This window comes from Lepisma saccharinum, chromosome 16 (genome assembly GCF_977018435.1).
Source record: "Lepisma saccharinum chromosome 16, izLepSacc3.1, whole genome shotgun sequence".
NCBI classification, from domain to species: Eukaryota; Metazoa; Arthropoda; class Insecta; order Zygentoma; family Lepismatidae; genus Lepisma; species Lepisma saccharinum.
In genome coordinates, this window is record NC_139244.1 from 54,460,456 (window position 1) to 54,477,534 (window position 17,079).

At 36.7% G+C, this 17,079-nt stretch overlaps 1 protein-coding gene across 32 annotated transcripts in view; it reads right to left on the minus strand.

Moving 5' to 3' along the window:
• Window positions 1–3,514: 3,514 nt before the first annotated feature.
• LOC146000484 (uncharacterized) overlaps window positions 3,515–17,079 on the minus strand; it is a 349,277-nt gene continuing 335,712 nt past the window's right edge. For 10 of the 32 annotated variants that reach the window (XM_083138199.1, XM_083138200.1, XM_083138179.1 and 7 more), the window contains 2 exons: window positions 8,636–8,769; window positions 3,517–5,621 (listed from right to left, as the gene is read on the minus strand). In XM_083138199.1, coding sequence (XP_082994325.1) covers window positions 5,429–5,621; window positions 8,636–8,769 — 327 coding nt within the window. In that variant the 3' untranslated portion in view covers window positions 3,517–5,428. Of the gene's footprint in view, window positions 5,622–8,634; window positions 8,770–17,079 lie in introns of those variants that run through there. The other 22 variants (XM_083138182.1, XM_083138195.1, XM_083138194.1 and 19 more) reach the window with 6 other exon arrangements.

Here is a 17,079-nt window from a genome sequence, read left to right on the forward strand (position 1 = left end):
ACTTTTCTTTCCAAATTAATGTCATTTCGTGACTGCAAATCACTCCACAAATATAACTGTTTCCATCAATTCACATACCGCCTTTCAAGACAAACAAATCTACATAATATATTCCAAAAACTAACAAAGCCGCATTACTTTCATAAGAAAATTAGCACTGACATTGATCGCAGTGCCATCTATGTTTCTCATCCATCTGGGGAACCAGTTTCTTGGGTCGTTTTCCACACTAAGTTATTCAAGGCGCTGTACCTTAGCTTCATATCAATTTTAGCAATATCCTATATCAGTCCATACTGCCAGTTCTGTGGCAGAGAGTAAGCAAGACTTTCAATCCTGCCACTGAAGTTCCCAGGTTCAAACCATGCCCTTAGCATGTGTGCTCTCCGAGTGTGTCGATCAGTTTCATTAAATCACTCATCAGCATGATTGACAGAAGAAGAAAAATAATAAAACTTGTCATTCCGATGTGGTGTAAAATGTTGCTGTTACTTGATTCGTTCCCAAATGTCACTGCTTATTGCTTCAGTGTGCAAGATTCCTAATAGTCATCACACGTCTTTAGAATGAATGGGTTACCTTCGTATGCATTTTCTGGACTGTTCTTGGATTGGAAAGATTGCATCCACAGGCTATTTACAGATACTGAGAAAGCTTCTAGTGTTTTGCAATTACAATCTAATCTTAGCTGGAGAATTTAAATGCATGAATGGAACCAATGAAGCCTGATTTGTTAACATGCAGACACCTTGGACTGGCAAGATCTCCCAGGGTGTACTGATCAAAAATGTTCTTATTCGGTTATGTTACAACTCCTCCATCAAATAAATTCAACCAGACATTTTACAGCCCACAAGAATATTCTTGTGCATGAAAAAAGTGCTGACTTTGTAGAAATTTGGATTGTGACATCCATGCACATACACTGTTGGTCTCAAATACCTAGTACATTAAGACAGTTGCCTGTGTCATGGTGAGTCCATTAGCAGTGTCAACACCATTCACAAGTTTCCTCAAGGACTTCCTACAACATTTGCATAACATATTCAAAGTTCAAGAGCTTACATTTCATATATTGCATTGCAATAATCTATATTTAACTACAAGGTATGGCAGAAAAGTGATGAGACTGGCAACATTGCACATGAATCGACGACGCTGCTGCCTTCACCTTCACATGGCAGTTGAACCAGTACAAGTTTGAACTTGCTACAGATGCTACGCGATTGTTGATAACATCTGAAGTGAAGTTGTGTTTGTCAGGTGAGTTACGAAAATGGACTGACAAAAAGTTTCAGCAACGTTTTGCCATCAAATTTTGTGTAAAGCTTGGCGAATCCACTACTTTGACTTATAAAAGTTACAAAGGGCTTACGGAGAACATGCACTACACAGGGGACAAATGTTCAGGTGTCACAAGTCCTTTTCAGAAGGCAGAGAACAAGTGGAAGACGAACCTCGTGCGGGAAGACCTTAAACCTTGAAAACTGACGACATGTGGAAAGAGTGAGGTCTCTAGTTAGGTCCGATCGTCGATTGAGAATGAACAGTAGTGAGTTAAATTTGAACCAGTTTACCGTCCATTAAATTTTAGCACTTGGATGTTGCACCACGACAATGCCCCATGTCACACAGCAGTCAACATCAATGAATTTTTGGCAGAAAAAAGCATTCCTGTGGTTCCTCAGGACCCGTATTCGCCGGATCTCAGTCCGTTTTTATTCCCCGGCTCAAAAACACTTGAATGGGTGCCATTTTGGTAGTTTGGATAATATCCAGAAGAGTGTAACCAACGAGCTTAAGGGAATTCCAGTAGAAGCCCTCCAGCACTGCTATGAACAATGAAAACAATGCCTCCGCCACTGTGTAGATGTCCAAGGAAACTATTTTGAAGGGGATAACCTTGTTTGTAAAAATAATAATATTCACGGTTAAATGAAAATCAGTCATTATTTTCTGTCACACCTCGTACTTATGTTGCAAATATCCCTTTGAAATAAGTCTGCTCTTTCTGCCTCATCCTGTATATCTCTTATCATTTGCCATAGAACATCCAATGACATCTGAAAAATATATCCTTGTACCGGAGAAAACGAACAAAATGTTCAAGTCAAAATAGAAAGTATATTTAGAGACATTACTTCAGAATCTTTCTCACATGGAATATCCACATGATGGATTTAATGTTACATCAGCCTGATATTAAATTAAACACATTCCATTCCATGGTCCACTCACAACCTTATTTAATGTAGATACTGTAGATAATGTAAGACTGTGATGGTGAAGGGTAAAGTAACTGTGTACTTAGACAATCACTTTACAAAGCCAAGGCATATAGAAAACAAGAATTGCAGACTTTGCGCTCCAGAAGAGGCTATTTGTAGAAATAACATATTGGGAAAATTATCTGTAATTGCTACAAGCACCCTCAGAGTTTTGTAGATTCATTCAACACTGAGAGCTAGGCAAGAAGAAATAAACACAAAATGTAATGGGACTAGAGGTGGTCACGTCACCAGTTTCAAAATGTTCCATCTTTAACTTCTTTGTATCTCAAAAATTGCACATAAATAAATATTCGTAACTTCTTTTGTTTGCATATTTTGCTTCTTTCATATGAACATTACAGTCAGATGAAAGCAACAGTAATATAACTGGCTTAGTTATATATAAAATCAACTATTTTGAAGATGGGTTATATTTATAAAAAATCAGACCAAATGCTTTGATTTTTTCCCCCTTTTTGTTTCAGTTTTCAGTTTCTTGTCTAGCTCTTCATGGATTACTATTCACATTCACTGAAAAATAAATAATATAATGGTGATATATGGGAAAGATATAATTTCACATGTTACTTTATACAAGGTATGTCAATAAAGTAATGACTCTCAACGTACCTCTGTGTATATACAGTATGTTCAAACTACAAATAAACTATCTCCTTTAAAATAATTCACCTATGAGGCCCCACACCGCCAGAGACATTGCCCCTACTTTTCATAGCAGTGCTGGAAGTCTGTAACTGGAATTACTTCTACTTGATCGGTTACAGCTTTGTCAATAATTACTTCTACTTGATCTGTTACAGCTTTGTCAATGTCGTTCACTGTCCCATAATGCAGTCCTTTGAGGTGGATCCTCAATTTAGGGGAAAAGAAAAAGCCACTGGGACTCGTATCAATGAAATAGAGAGCTGAGGAACCACAGAACGTGCTCTTTAGTCAAAAAGTTATTCATAGAGGTCACTGTGTAACAAGAGGCATTGTCATGGTGAATCATCCAAGCAGTGATTTATTCACACCCCTATTTCTTTTATTTTTTTTTTTTTACAAATGGAAAATTCTGGATAAACCCCTGCATTTAAGTGTTGTCAATGACAAATTCCTGTGATAAAATCTCATGGTTAAAATCCAACTCCTCATTCTTACAGTCAGTCAACGCTCTGACAACACAGGAGATTGCACTCTTTCCATATGAGATTTTCGAAGATCTTCCAGCATGGAGCTCATCTTTAATTGCCCTCTGAACATACCTTTTGGCACTTGAACACTTGTAACCTCGCGAAAACATGCTCTCCATAGGCCTGTTTCACTTTTTCAAACATTTGCATGGCATTTTCGCAGAACTTCACACAAAACAAAATTGCACTAACAATATCCTATTGGTACTAGTGACTTACAACTTGCACCAGCAGTCAATGAAATGTTGATCTAGCCTTCCCTTGATGGGTGATCTCACAGCATTATCAGATGGGGTGCAGTGTTGCCAGTCTAATTACTTTATTGACAGATCTTGTACATTTTTTTTAAACAACAGCTTTTTATGAGTAGAAATTTATTCCTTTGATATATGTATATATAAATATATACGTAGATAGATATGTATACTTTAAAATGTAGAAAATACATAATTTTTTAAATTACAGTTTCCTTACAACCTAACTTTGATCAGCATAATTCCATTCATATAAGACCTTGATACATAAATACAAGTGTAGCATTTCTGAAAGTTGATTAATCAATATGCCAGCCGTTAAGTACAAATTCACTGCATACTAGCATTAGCAAAAATTGAAAGCCTGCTTCATGCTTGTTACAACTAAAACTTAAAAAATTGTAACTGCCAATTCCATTGTGCTCTTTTGGAAATTATTATTTATTAGTTACGCAAAGAACCACTACATAACCATCACAGTCTTTGGATTAATCTAATTCATTAACTTTGTATTTACAACAATTCAGAGTAAATATATATATAAAAAAAACATGTACGAGTAAAATACAGAGAAATTAAAAGTTTGAGCTCTGATGCTCTAAAACTTTAAAATAGAAATTTGGCTACTGTTTATATTGCATTAAGTACCCATATTGAATGTGAAGTTCAATATAGATCCTAAACCTGCCTCTTCATCTGAGTTCCAATCAAGGAACAGAAAAAGAAACAAGCTAACCTCAGGGGGATGAAATAGCTCTTGAAACCAAAGCAAAATCTCTTTGGTTGTGTCTCCGACTTTAATTAATTTAAACTAGATACAAGCTTCTCATTCAGTCGTAACTTGAAAGCAAAAAGTAAATTCAAGTTCGTTTCACACATCCCTCGACTCTTCAGATCCATAGTAGTTTGCACCCAGAAAGAAATTTCTCACTTTCCAAGTATTCAGTGTACGGAACTCACAAAAGTTAATCTGAGACCTTTATTTATTTTTATTAATGGTGGTAACATTCACATTCTCACCGTAACCTACAGAGAAATTCTACTTGATAACCACATTTGTACAAAATTACATATATATTGCTCATTATCATACAACAAATAATTATAATACACTCTGCAACAATGGGAGCACAATATAAAAAAGATACCTTAAATTTTAAAATGAAATATTGTAAAGCAGATACATTATCGAGGTAACTCAGAACCATGAATAACTGAAAATATATATATATATAATCTAGGTTAGTGTTATAGGCACAATAACTGATAATAATTTGTTATAAAAGTTATTTCACAGGCAATAATAAAAATATCCATCATTCGTATTTTGTTTACATGTTCTTCTTCCATGAGTTTCACAAACATTTACATGAAGCATGTAAACAAAATACACGACATTTGCTTGTAACTTGTTCTCACATAATCCCTCACCAACTCAAGTTTTTAATTCTTATCTTATTATAAGTTGAATTGCAATTTCCATGCAACTTTTTAAGACATTAAGTTAAACCACTTGTACCACAATCTTTCCAAAGTTTCTGCTTTACAAGATTTTCAAGGTTTACAACAAGGAAGTAAACGCTTCCATATCGAATTGTGTTCCCAGCACATAAAAAATGTTTGGTTCTCATCCAGGCATTATTGCGTCCAGACCTCTTCATACAGCTATTTACAATTTAATCTTGTGCTTTGCATTCACTTCTTGCGTTTATCAATGATTTCCATTAGATATACCATTCGTTAAGGAGTTCTCTTTGTGTATGCCATTTGAAATGTCTTTACCCCACTTTGTTTTATGTTGATTCACTCCAAACCCTTCATCGTAATTTCCTTTTGCAATGAAGAGCTGTTTGAAGTGAGGTATACAATACAAATTTCCATTATTCAAGGTGTAGGTTTCCATTCTGAAATTTTAAAAATAGTAATAATAATAATAACAACTAGTTAAATTCCACAACTAAATGATTTATCAATTAGAACTAATAAAACATGAACTTTTCCTTGAAGGGACTAAACCATTTTAATACGTGTACATACCTCAATGTAACAGTTTTCAAACATTTGTAATTGTACGAAATTGTGCAATCAGTTGTTACTGAGCCGGCTTGGTGGCCAATCACATTAAGTCGTCTACTTCCTAACTCACCAACAACGTGCTCGAAATTTATTTCCCCCTATAGTAGTTATGGGGGGGAAGGTCATGCTTGATGGGCATTTAGTTCCTACAAATCCACTATATTAGAACACTTACTTGAAAATCGTAATGATACAAATGAATGAAAACTTTAACTTTAAAACAAAATACATATGTTTTTGTCCTCAACTTTGAGCTCCACATACAGAATTTGAACATCGTTTAGAATATATTTCTGAAATGTCAATTTTCTGTCAAATTCCTTATTATTTATGCTAATGTGTGTTTTTTTTATCTTTTCTTAAATGTTCTCACAATCATCTTTACAATGGTCAGCTCTCTCGTTTAATAGCAAGATGTATCATAACTTATGTTCTTTCGCAATTATGGCAACTTCTCTCTAGGGATGGACGATATCGGAAATTTGAGATCATGATATATTATCAAAAAAATTATCATCACAGATGATACGATACAATGTCTTTTCCATATCTTGATATCAGCGATATATCGTCAGCAAGATTAATACCGCCAAATATCATGATGATATCTCGCTGACACGATATATATTGCTAAAATACCATGACAATATATTGCACACATGATCTACACTGGTCGACAATTGCTAAGGAACAAACACATATTGACCCATATCTTTTTCAGACACAACTCCGTGTCCGATGAATTGCGGTACTGTATGACAAGTGATTCTGGCATCAAATGGTGTGGAGAGAAGGTGGAACACGATATCATGCACAGCACATCTCTGAACGTGTCAGGTATGGGGGACATAATGAAAAATGGGAAAACACAACTGCACATCTTCGCCGCAGGATCCGTTACTGGAGCACTGTATTCTACAGAGACCCTGGAAGGTTATGTTCATTTTTTTCTGGGTGCAGTGGGCCCTGACTTTCTTTACATGGATGATAATGCGCGTCTACACAGAACTGTCCAAGTGACAGAGACACTGGAAAGAGAAAACATCACCCGCATGGACTGGTCTGCATATTCACCGGATCTCGAACATGCGTGGGATGCTCTCGGAAGGCAGGTTGCACAAAGGAATCCCCCAACCCAGACCCTCCAGGAGCTGAAAACTGCACTTCATGAGAGCGAGGGGTATATTGTCATTTTTCCTGAACGCCCTCATCGATAGAATGCCATACAGGTGTGCAGCTTCCTGTGCAGTCCACGGTGGCCACATGCCATACCAATTTCCTCTGGACTCACACTACACATGCCAAATTGTGATACATGTACTTTCCTCACTTTGTTTTACTTATGCTGGTTTTGCTTTATGACATCCTGTTTCCTTGGTTGATGGGTCATCTTTTCTCAATGAACCTTAATTGATCTCTGTACTTATACATGTATATTGTTCACATGTTGAACCCTGATTACATAGTCGAAAGTTATTGGTCAAAACGTGTTTGTTCCTTAGCAATTGTCGACCAGTGTATATTGCCAAAATACAGTGATGATATATCGCCCAACACTACTTCTCTATCACACTTGTTCTCTGCTCTAGCCTCTCTCTATGTCTTTTCCACAAGTAAGGCACAATATTTCATAAATCCTCCCACCCCTTGAACTTTTGCCAAATTATGCTATTCTACAGTGAAATATTTATGGGGACATTAACATTTTTTGATTAGCTCTTGTTTTTGTGTTAAGCAAGGAAACATAACTTTAACCCCCACAAATGGTTGTATTACACACTCTTTATGCAGGGGCATTGATTTTCATAATCACAAAGTAATCCAAATTTAGTATTTCTATTATGGGGATTTAACATGTTCAGTAAAATTCTGACAAAATTTGTATTTTATGAACATAGTAATCACAACTGATGTACATAATTGCAGTTACATTGCAAGTTGTTATTTGACTACTATTTTCCCTCAGCAATTTTCCAACTCACTGTTTTTTTCGTGTATCTTTGAAGGTTGCGACAACCCCCCCCCCCCCCTTTCCAAAAGGAAAAACTCTACACTCCTGGCCATATGCAAGTGATAAATACTAATTAATTTATCCAGGTTAGAAATATGTTAATGTAGGTAACTGAAGGAATTTAACCATGCGCAAAAAATTATTTGCTGAATATTTTAACCTTATGCCTTTAACATTTTCCACTTGTAAAAATTCGTAAAAATCTTCCTAAAATAAAAATATATTGTAGGTAAAGTGTATTTTTATTTTTCCAAACTCTATACTCAATAGGGATGGGACCGATTAATCGGTACTCTATCGGTATCAGCTGATATAGGCATATCGGTGTATCGGTTTATCGGTAAAATTACCGATTATTTTACCGATCCGATATATCGATAAATATATGATAATTTAGTGCAAAATTCTGCCATTTTGTTGTAATTTTTATGGATAATCTCCGTGCCCTACTTTCTAAAAAAAAGTAAATGTCTAAATATGCAACTCCTTTTACACTGCAGTCACCTTGAAGCACACATATATTAAGGAGGTCAATGAATTTTTCAGGTTCTTCAAGGACCATTTCTAATTTTATATCGGATCGGTAGAATATCAGTTATCGGTAAATTTTATATCGGTACTTTATCGGTATCGGCCTAAAAAATTCATATCGGCCCATCCCTAATACTCAATAATAATTGTAAGACCTATAAAGCATCAAAATGATTGATAATCAAAACTTTAAAATTACATTAAAAAAATCCAAGTTGAGGACGAGGGGGGCAGATATTTTTATATCAAGTGGAAAGGGTTAAATATATATGACTAAACTACAGAAAAGAAGTATGTTACCTCAGAACACATCCACACTGAAAACACCTGAAGCACCCTTTGTGAAACACCTTCCCTCCAGTTTCTGTCTTCTCCATGGCATACACTCTCTTCTCACAACTGCAACACAATTCGATGCAAGAGGTTTGAATACCCTGTAAACATTGAAACATTCATTTTGTACAAGCAAACACTGTGACCACATCCCATAAAACACATGTATAAAATTACAACAAATTGAAGATACCATATTGACTCGAAAATAAACTACACTTTTTATGAAAATTGCAACTGAAAAATGTTAAGGTGCGGCTTATGACATTTTATCCTATGCGGTTTAAAAATGGTGCTTATTTACATATTATTCTTTTTAATAATGCAACAATCATGGGCGTCCAGAAAGGGGGCAAGGGGGGGGGGGCATGCCCCCCCCCCCCCTGGAAAATTAAAGTCAACCAAAAATTATGTATTTCACACATATTATTGTGGCTAAAATGAAATTTTATGTGTTAATTATTGCATGAACACCATAAATTCAAATTTAAGCAATGTTTTTTTTTAGGGAAGAACACTATTTTTGTGGAAAATGTGCCTTGTTTGCCCCCCCTGGAAAAAAATACCTTCCTTGCCCCTCTCTGGAAAAAATCCTGCGGACGTCCAAGGCAAAAATACAGCTAGTGTCTGTAAATGAAACTAGAGGCATTCTAATGATGCAAAAACATAATGTTCAATTTTGGTGTTAAGATAGTGTTTATAGTTCTCTGTGGTAGCAATCCACAGCATGTAATGAGTACACATTATTCATAATTCATAATACCAGTACCATATACGTCATTTATTGGATTGATTGATTTGTTGTTTTAAGGTCCACTTTATGCACAGTGAGGCTAATCGGGACTGGGCCTACAGTTTAAAGTGGGGTTCGAACCACTATGTGCCTCCACCGGGTATCGAACCAGGGACCCCTTGATTACAAGGCGACGACGCTACCACTGCACCATCGGGGAGGCCTTTTACGTCAATTATATCTGTAATGTACAGATGTGATTCTTCGCTGTGATAGTAACGTTACACATGATGATGCAACTCTTCATGTGGAGAGGGGTTAATGATGGTTGATACTGTGCCTAACAAGAAATATCTTGTATGGAAATTCTATATGTACATATTGTTTTCCAAATACTAATATATATATATATATATATATATATATATATATATATATATATATATATATATATATATATATTATATACAGAATAAAATTGCTACTGGTAATTTTTCTTCCCTCTATCTCTCTGATTATTGTACTTTTCAAATTTTAAGGATGATTCTTACATCCAGGTATAGTTTTTTTCTTCTTCCTCCTTGAACTTTTAGGGCCAATATGATATTCTTTCCACCAATGTATAAACTTAGTTTAGAAATAAAATGCCAAAGTGAGAAGAGAATGAAAATAAAAGCAAGGAAAAACATTTTCAGACATGGGTTATCTTGTTAAAATCTCATCTAGTAAATTAACAACAAATGACATCATGAACTATTTGAAGTTGCTACAGTGTGCAAATATTGGATCTGTATTGGTGAGAATGTAAGATTATTGGCACTGGCTCGAGGTCGGCTTGAAGGATTTTGTGTTAACCTTGTGTACATATTAGAAATGTGTCACAGCCAACCTTCACCATATAGTATCAAACAAAATATCCAAATTCAATCTAAAATTAATCCCATATTTAAACCAAGCCTGACACGCAGAGCTATCTGCTTTGAAACTTTAGATGGCATTATTTTGTAGGATTTAATCCTGTATTGTCCACATCATTTTTCAGCCTCTCTAGGCTAATCAAGATGAGGATGAATGATGATCAGATGAAAATGATGGAACACAACCAAAGGAACACACTAAAGCTGGGACTCCAACTCGAAACCTCCAGTGGCGAGATCTTCAGTCCACAAATCAATTCAAAGACATTTTTGTTGTAATTATGGTAGAGGCAAAATTACTCCTAGTTTTATTTTTCATCCTTTCGTCTTCAGTTTGTAGGTTAATAATGAAGCACAGTTCAATTCTTGAAAGAAGATGCTTTAATAAAATTCATATTTTTCAGACCGGAAAAATGTTCGCTACACTATCATGAAGAAATGATGTGCGCAGATACGGAATACATTAAATTTTAACGTATAAGGTAACCCGGGGTATTAAGGACCACCAAATTGCTATTTCATTGAAGAAATTCATCAGGAGCTGCTCAAGAACACACAAACAGGATGCATTCTGGAATGTATATTTTCTAGTTTACAGTAATGACAACACAAACGAGTAGGCATATAATGCAAAGGCAAAACAACAATGAATTGAAAGGTAGGTTGTATGGTCCCAATTGGCCCTTTGCTGGGGTAATTAGGACCAGCCAATGGGGTATCAAGGACCGGTCACGGAAATAAGGACCAGCACAGAAAATGCTAAAAATGCCATACTGCATGTTACAGACACAAATCACATATGTATATCAGAGAATTAAGATCCTCCTGTCCTGTCAAGGCAGTACACTCAATGTGATACAATGTACTACACAAGTCGCACTGTATCCATTGCTCCCTTGAGCCCTCGGGCATATGGCACAGACCACACCGTTCAATGGAGGCCGCATGATGCTGAGAAGGAACGGATGTTACTGTAATGTCAGGTGTACTTTCAGTAGTCTTTGCACATTCGTAGAATAAGAAATAAAATTAACAACAATATTGGTCCAAGGGGAAAGGATGTGTCAAAGAGATGGGGTAATTAGGACCCCATGGCACAGTGGCAAAAACAGTACAAAACATATGAAGTGGAAGTGCATTTCTGTCATATTATGTGCTCATATACTTATAACATCTTTCCATTCACTTCTACGAACACAGAAGTCCTTTGAAATTAACACCATTGCACAATGGAACTGCTTGTTGGCATTAGGGGTTTTCAGGGTTATTAAGGACCACCACTATTTATTTCCCCCACTATTTATCATTTCTCAGTTTCTGAAAACACAATGATACCTACTTCCTCTACCGACATAGATATTCTCATTCTCTGCAATATTTGTGCTTTTGCGTACAAGCAATATGATCTTTGTAAACAAATTATTATGCTCATCACTATCCCCTCAGCAAATAGTAGCGATTTTCATCTCCTTTCATTATGGGTTTTCATGACGACACACTTGTACAATACTCATACATTCACTCTTAACTTGTTTCCCTGCAGTTTTTTTTTAATGGTTACTTACCTCTCTTCACCTTTCTGCAGCAACTCTGTTTTCCCACACATTTTTGTAAAACTTCATACAAGATGCTCAGCAGTTCTTTATGGCATTTTCGCGAGTCTCCCTTTTGGCTGGTTCCGTTTCCCGGTCTTAACTACGCAGATTGAATGCCATTTGTGTGCAGAGTACTATTTACACAAACAAAAGAGGATCACAGACCGTGCACACAGCTGGTGCGCCTGCCGCTTCGCATTTCTTTGAGCTTTTTACGAAATTCTAGCACACAGTCCTTAATGCCCCGTGGTCCTTAATACCCCAGTTTACCTTATTCATAAGTATTCCCTGCATCCTAATCTTGCACCTGATTATGCAGTGAAATATGATACCTATTATCTTTCATACATTTCACTCTATTCTCGACTGTTGAGTAAGAGATCTGTGCAGCACATTAATAGGAACAAAAGTTATTATTAACTCTAAAACACGTGGCTTTCGCACACTTAAAAACTTAGTTTAAGGACAAGTGAACAGTTTCTTACACTTTTTAGAAATTTGCAACTATTTTTTTAGAATTACACCCTGTTATCTTATGGTAATAGTATGTACTTGCTCATGCACATTTTATTTTTATTTCTGAAACTTTGAATCAATTTAATTTTGAATTTTACTCCTTTGTGCAATACTAATGTAGAAAAAGGAGGCCAGACATTCTTACATTATCAACAGCTAAGCTTGCGTACGTGTATAGCTTTATATCAATTACTTTACATGTGCATTCGAGTACTGCATTGAACCAATTTCACTCGCTCAAACTCGATCGAATCTTCCACGCTCGAGCGTGATTCGCTCGAATATAAATATCAGCTCAATGTGGCAATAATCGTAGAAATATATGTGGAAAAGTCATGCTGGTAAAGTTAATGGTAAGATCAACTAAATTACATTTTAACATTGAGATGATGACTAAGTTCACCGATCATTTGCCTGTTCGAGCATTATTCGCTCAAGTGAAGAAACAGTCCATTCCGTAAGCCGTCTAGCATCATTTATGCGAACTATTAGACGATCGAGCAAAAAATCCTCAATGCAGCACACTAATGTACATGGTGTTATCATTCAACAGCAATCGCTTATTGTGGAAAGGTATGAAACAGCATGTGCACCACATTTGATACATCCAGAACGAACACCACTGGTTGGCCACAGGAGTTGAGTGCTGGACTCTCAACCTCACTATCAACAGTCTTAGGTTTGAGTCCTGGCATGGGTGGGAATGTTTCCTTGTCTCCCTTCAATGTAATCTAGTCATCATTCATCGTAATCATTGTGATTACCCTAAAGAGGAAACGGAAAATATGAAATATGATCATCACTGGTACACAATCTTCCTGAACTTTGTTTCTTTCGCTTTCTTTGGTTTGAAGTAGGCATTTTAAGTTCATCATATACCTGGCATCTTCGAAATCCCTATCCTTCATCTGCAATGTGGAAGATGGTGGTTCAGCTCACTTTCGCAAAGTTTAAGTCCACTTCATGCCTAGATAAGTTGATGAAGACTGAACCATCTTGCAATGTGTCTCCACCAGCATTGAAACCACACATTTGCATGGCCTACCACCCACAACACCATTGCTGTACTTTCCCTTCAATTGTTACTGCTGTCACATAAAATTCCATAAAAGTACAGTGACTTTTGGCAGGATTATGACTGTGTTAAGAAATCATATGACTAAGTGTACTACAGAACTGGATGGGGGGGGGGGGGGATTGTTTATTCTCGCAGCCATCATTACTCACTGTAACACAAAAGGTAAACAACAGAAGGCTGAACATATTGCCCCTACATGTCCAATGAAGTACTTGCAGCTACCGTGCTAGCACAACCAATCAACAGCCCTCAAACGGCCAGGGTCTGCCAGAGCAGCTTTTTCATTGGGAGACATATAGTCAGCACATCAGGTCCCATCGTTGCAGTTTTCTGGCTTTCGTAACCAGAGCAGCTACTTCTTTTCAAGTAGCTCTCTGACTGTCCTCACAACGCTGGGTCAATGCCGAAATTTTGTGGGCTCCCACTCTGGAATCGAACCCAGGCCCGCTAGCACCAAAGGAGAGGATACTAACCACTTGGCAACACAGGAGCCCCTAATTCATCCCTATAAATCTCTTAATCTTTTGCCGCCCAAGCGTAACCCTCACTGTCCCAAGCATCTCGATCGAGATGCTGTGTCAAGGTCGTAGTTTTTACGTTATAACTTTTCTATTTTTGGCTAGAATTTCGATTTTATTTTTTTATATTGTTCCTAACACATGTATTTAACAGAAATGGTTTTTTGCATTTTTTTTGTCTTCATGAAAATGTAAGGGAAAAGCAGTGGTCAGAAGTAGTGCGCTACTTGTAGCGTCGCTACAGTAGCTAGCTACAAAATTTGTAGCTGTAGCTGTAGCGAAGCTACATTTTGAAAATTGTAGTTGTAGCGGTAGCGAAGCTACAAAATTCCTGTAATTGTAGCGAAAATTTCGCTACAGCTACATTTTTTCTCAGCATTTTGAGGTGAATTTTGAATGTGTCAACAGCGTCAAAAATAATTCGATAATAATGCTTACTTTTGTAGGAAGTTCATAAATACAAAGTCTATTACATGGAAATACAGATTATCTAGATTGTAGATTAAATATATCTGCATGTTATTTAATTAGTATCTAAATAATTTTAATATCCAGATAACTAGCTGACATATATGAATATATTCCAGCTAACAGTTACGTTTTTTTGAGCTGCATCGCTATTTTGGGGAGAAACAGGCCTCGTTTGCTGCACTGCTGAAATAAAGTGCCTCGTTTGAATCACCCCCGGAACAAATCCTGTGGAAATCCATGGTGTAAGAGACACCAAAATTCTATTAATTGCTGTGTAAAACACAACTTGCAGTGCAAAAACGAGCGATGGATTTTCCACTGCACTGGCAAAGGAATAGTGCCAGCAATAAATGGCTAAGTACGTTAACAGCATTGATTATTGTCAGTATATAGGATCTCACCAGCAAGAAATTATTGTTACAAGAATGATAGAGTTTCTGGACTTACAATTATTTTCGCGATAATATTTGTTCACAAATTTTAAAATTACAATACGTTTAGAACACTCGGGTATACACGACAGTTTCTTCAATATATTGTATCATATTGTAAAAAGTACATACGAGTTATTGACTTTCCTGCAGAAACGACAATTTTCTTTAGTTAATATACATAGTTTTCAAATTTATCTATTTTTCCTACTTTTGCGTCACTTTTCTGTAACTTTTGCTACTCATGACATCATCATCATCATCATCATCCTTCGCCGTTTCTTGCCTCTGACTGGGTCGGCATAGAAGTCAAGCCTCTCCATTTTTTCCTGGTGTTCCACCACTCCTCTCTTTCCACGGTGTTCCAATCTTGTCCTCTTCTCCTAACACTCTCCACTATCTGCTCTTTTCACAGACATCTTAGTCTCCCCCTTGGCCTTATTCCCACTCGTTGTGCATTATAATCTCTTACTAGTACTCTTTCTGCATCCATCCTCTTCATGTGCCCGAACCATCTCATCTGTGCCTGATCTATCCTGTCCTGAAGCTTCCCCACATCCACTGTCTGTCGGATCTCCTCATTCCTTGTTCTATCCCTTCTAGTCTTCTCCCATAGACTCCTTAAAATTTTCATCTTCACTGCCTGCATCTTTTTTTGTCTCTCTATGTCACGTAATTATTGGCACATAGTATGTGTTATATATTACCTTCTTGCATTTCATAGGTACATCCCTGTTCCATATTAATCTTTGAACGCTTTGATATAGTCTACCACCCATTTATCCTCTTCTGTTTACCTCTTCAACTTTTCTGAATCATGACAATGAGGAAAATTTAATTATTCTCTTATCTATAGTCGCTTTCTGCCACTTTCGGCTAATTGTGAGAACAAGGAAGAATGATTAATGATGAGCAGTGTGGGGAATGGAGGAGCAGGAGGATCCCATCCTCCCAACTTGGCGTCTTTTCTATTTTTTGTTTTGAGTCCATTTTATGCATAGATAAGCTGATCGAGACTGGATCCGAGCCACTATGTGCCTCCGCTAGGTATCGAACCTGGAGCCCTTTTGTAAACAAAGGGCCCCAGGTACTTTTAATTCAAAATGCTGCCTTCATATCAGTCTATTAAAAAATGAAACATTTATTCTCAAGAAAAATATGTTGATGTGAACATAAATACGTAATCCTACCAAATTTCATTTGTGTATAGTTGTAATCACTAATTTGGGTAACACCCTAATTGCAATATTCATATATCAAATTTGAATTGAAATGTCACTTGCATAGGTATGTTATTCTCAAAAACTATAGTAAAAATAAGTAACTGAAATAATACTGCTATCAAAATTATCGAATGGCAGGAATCATGATAATAAATAACAGAATCTATTTACCAGTAGAAGGGGATTTTTTAATATTCACATTGTAAAAATAAGTAACTGAAATAATACTGCTATCAAAATTATCGAATGGCGGGAATCATGATAATAAATAACAGAATCTATTTACCAGTAGAAGGGGATTTTTTAATATTCACATTGTTGTTTTTAAGTTTTTTTTATGCAGATGTAGCGCAAAAAGTAGCGAAGTAGCGAGTAGCGAACAGGAGTAGTGTAGCGAGCTACTTTTTGGAAAATGTAGTTGTAGCTGTAGCGATGCTACATTTTGGAAGAGTAGCTGTAGCGAAACTACTTTTAAAATGTAGCGCTCTGATCACTGGGAAAAAGGCAGGAAAAGGTACTTCTCTTTTGCGGCTCTTTTCAACATCAAATTTTTGCCGATAAAGGAAGACGGGCTTTGTTGTTCTAAAGCAATGCTTTTCACTCCCGTCTGTTAACTGCATTCGAAGGAAACTTGTTTATCAGTATCCGATGTCAAAATGAAAGTTTTCCGTGAGGGTGCATGCAGGGGGTGCAGGGTGGGGGGGGGGGGGGGAAGACAGGTTGTTGAATCTGCGTTGTGAGAATGGAATTTCGAAGCACGCTGAAGGAAACCTTTTCTTTTTAGCACAAGTGTCCACAAGTTGCGACAGGGGTTACCCTGCATTGTCTAAAAATAGAATTTCAAGCAGCTGCAAGAATCGGTGCTCATTTTTCACTGCGTTCTAGCTTTTCGTCCGTGAATGTTGTGCGTAGGTGTCGTTTTGTGCCCA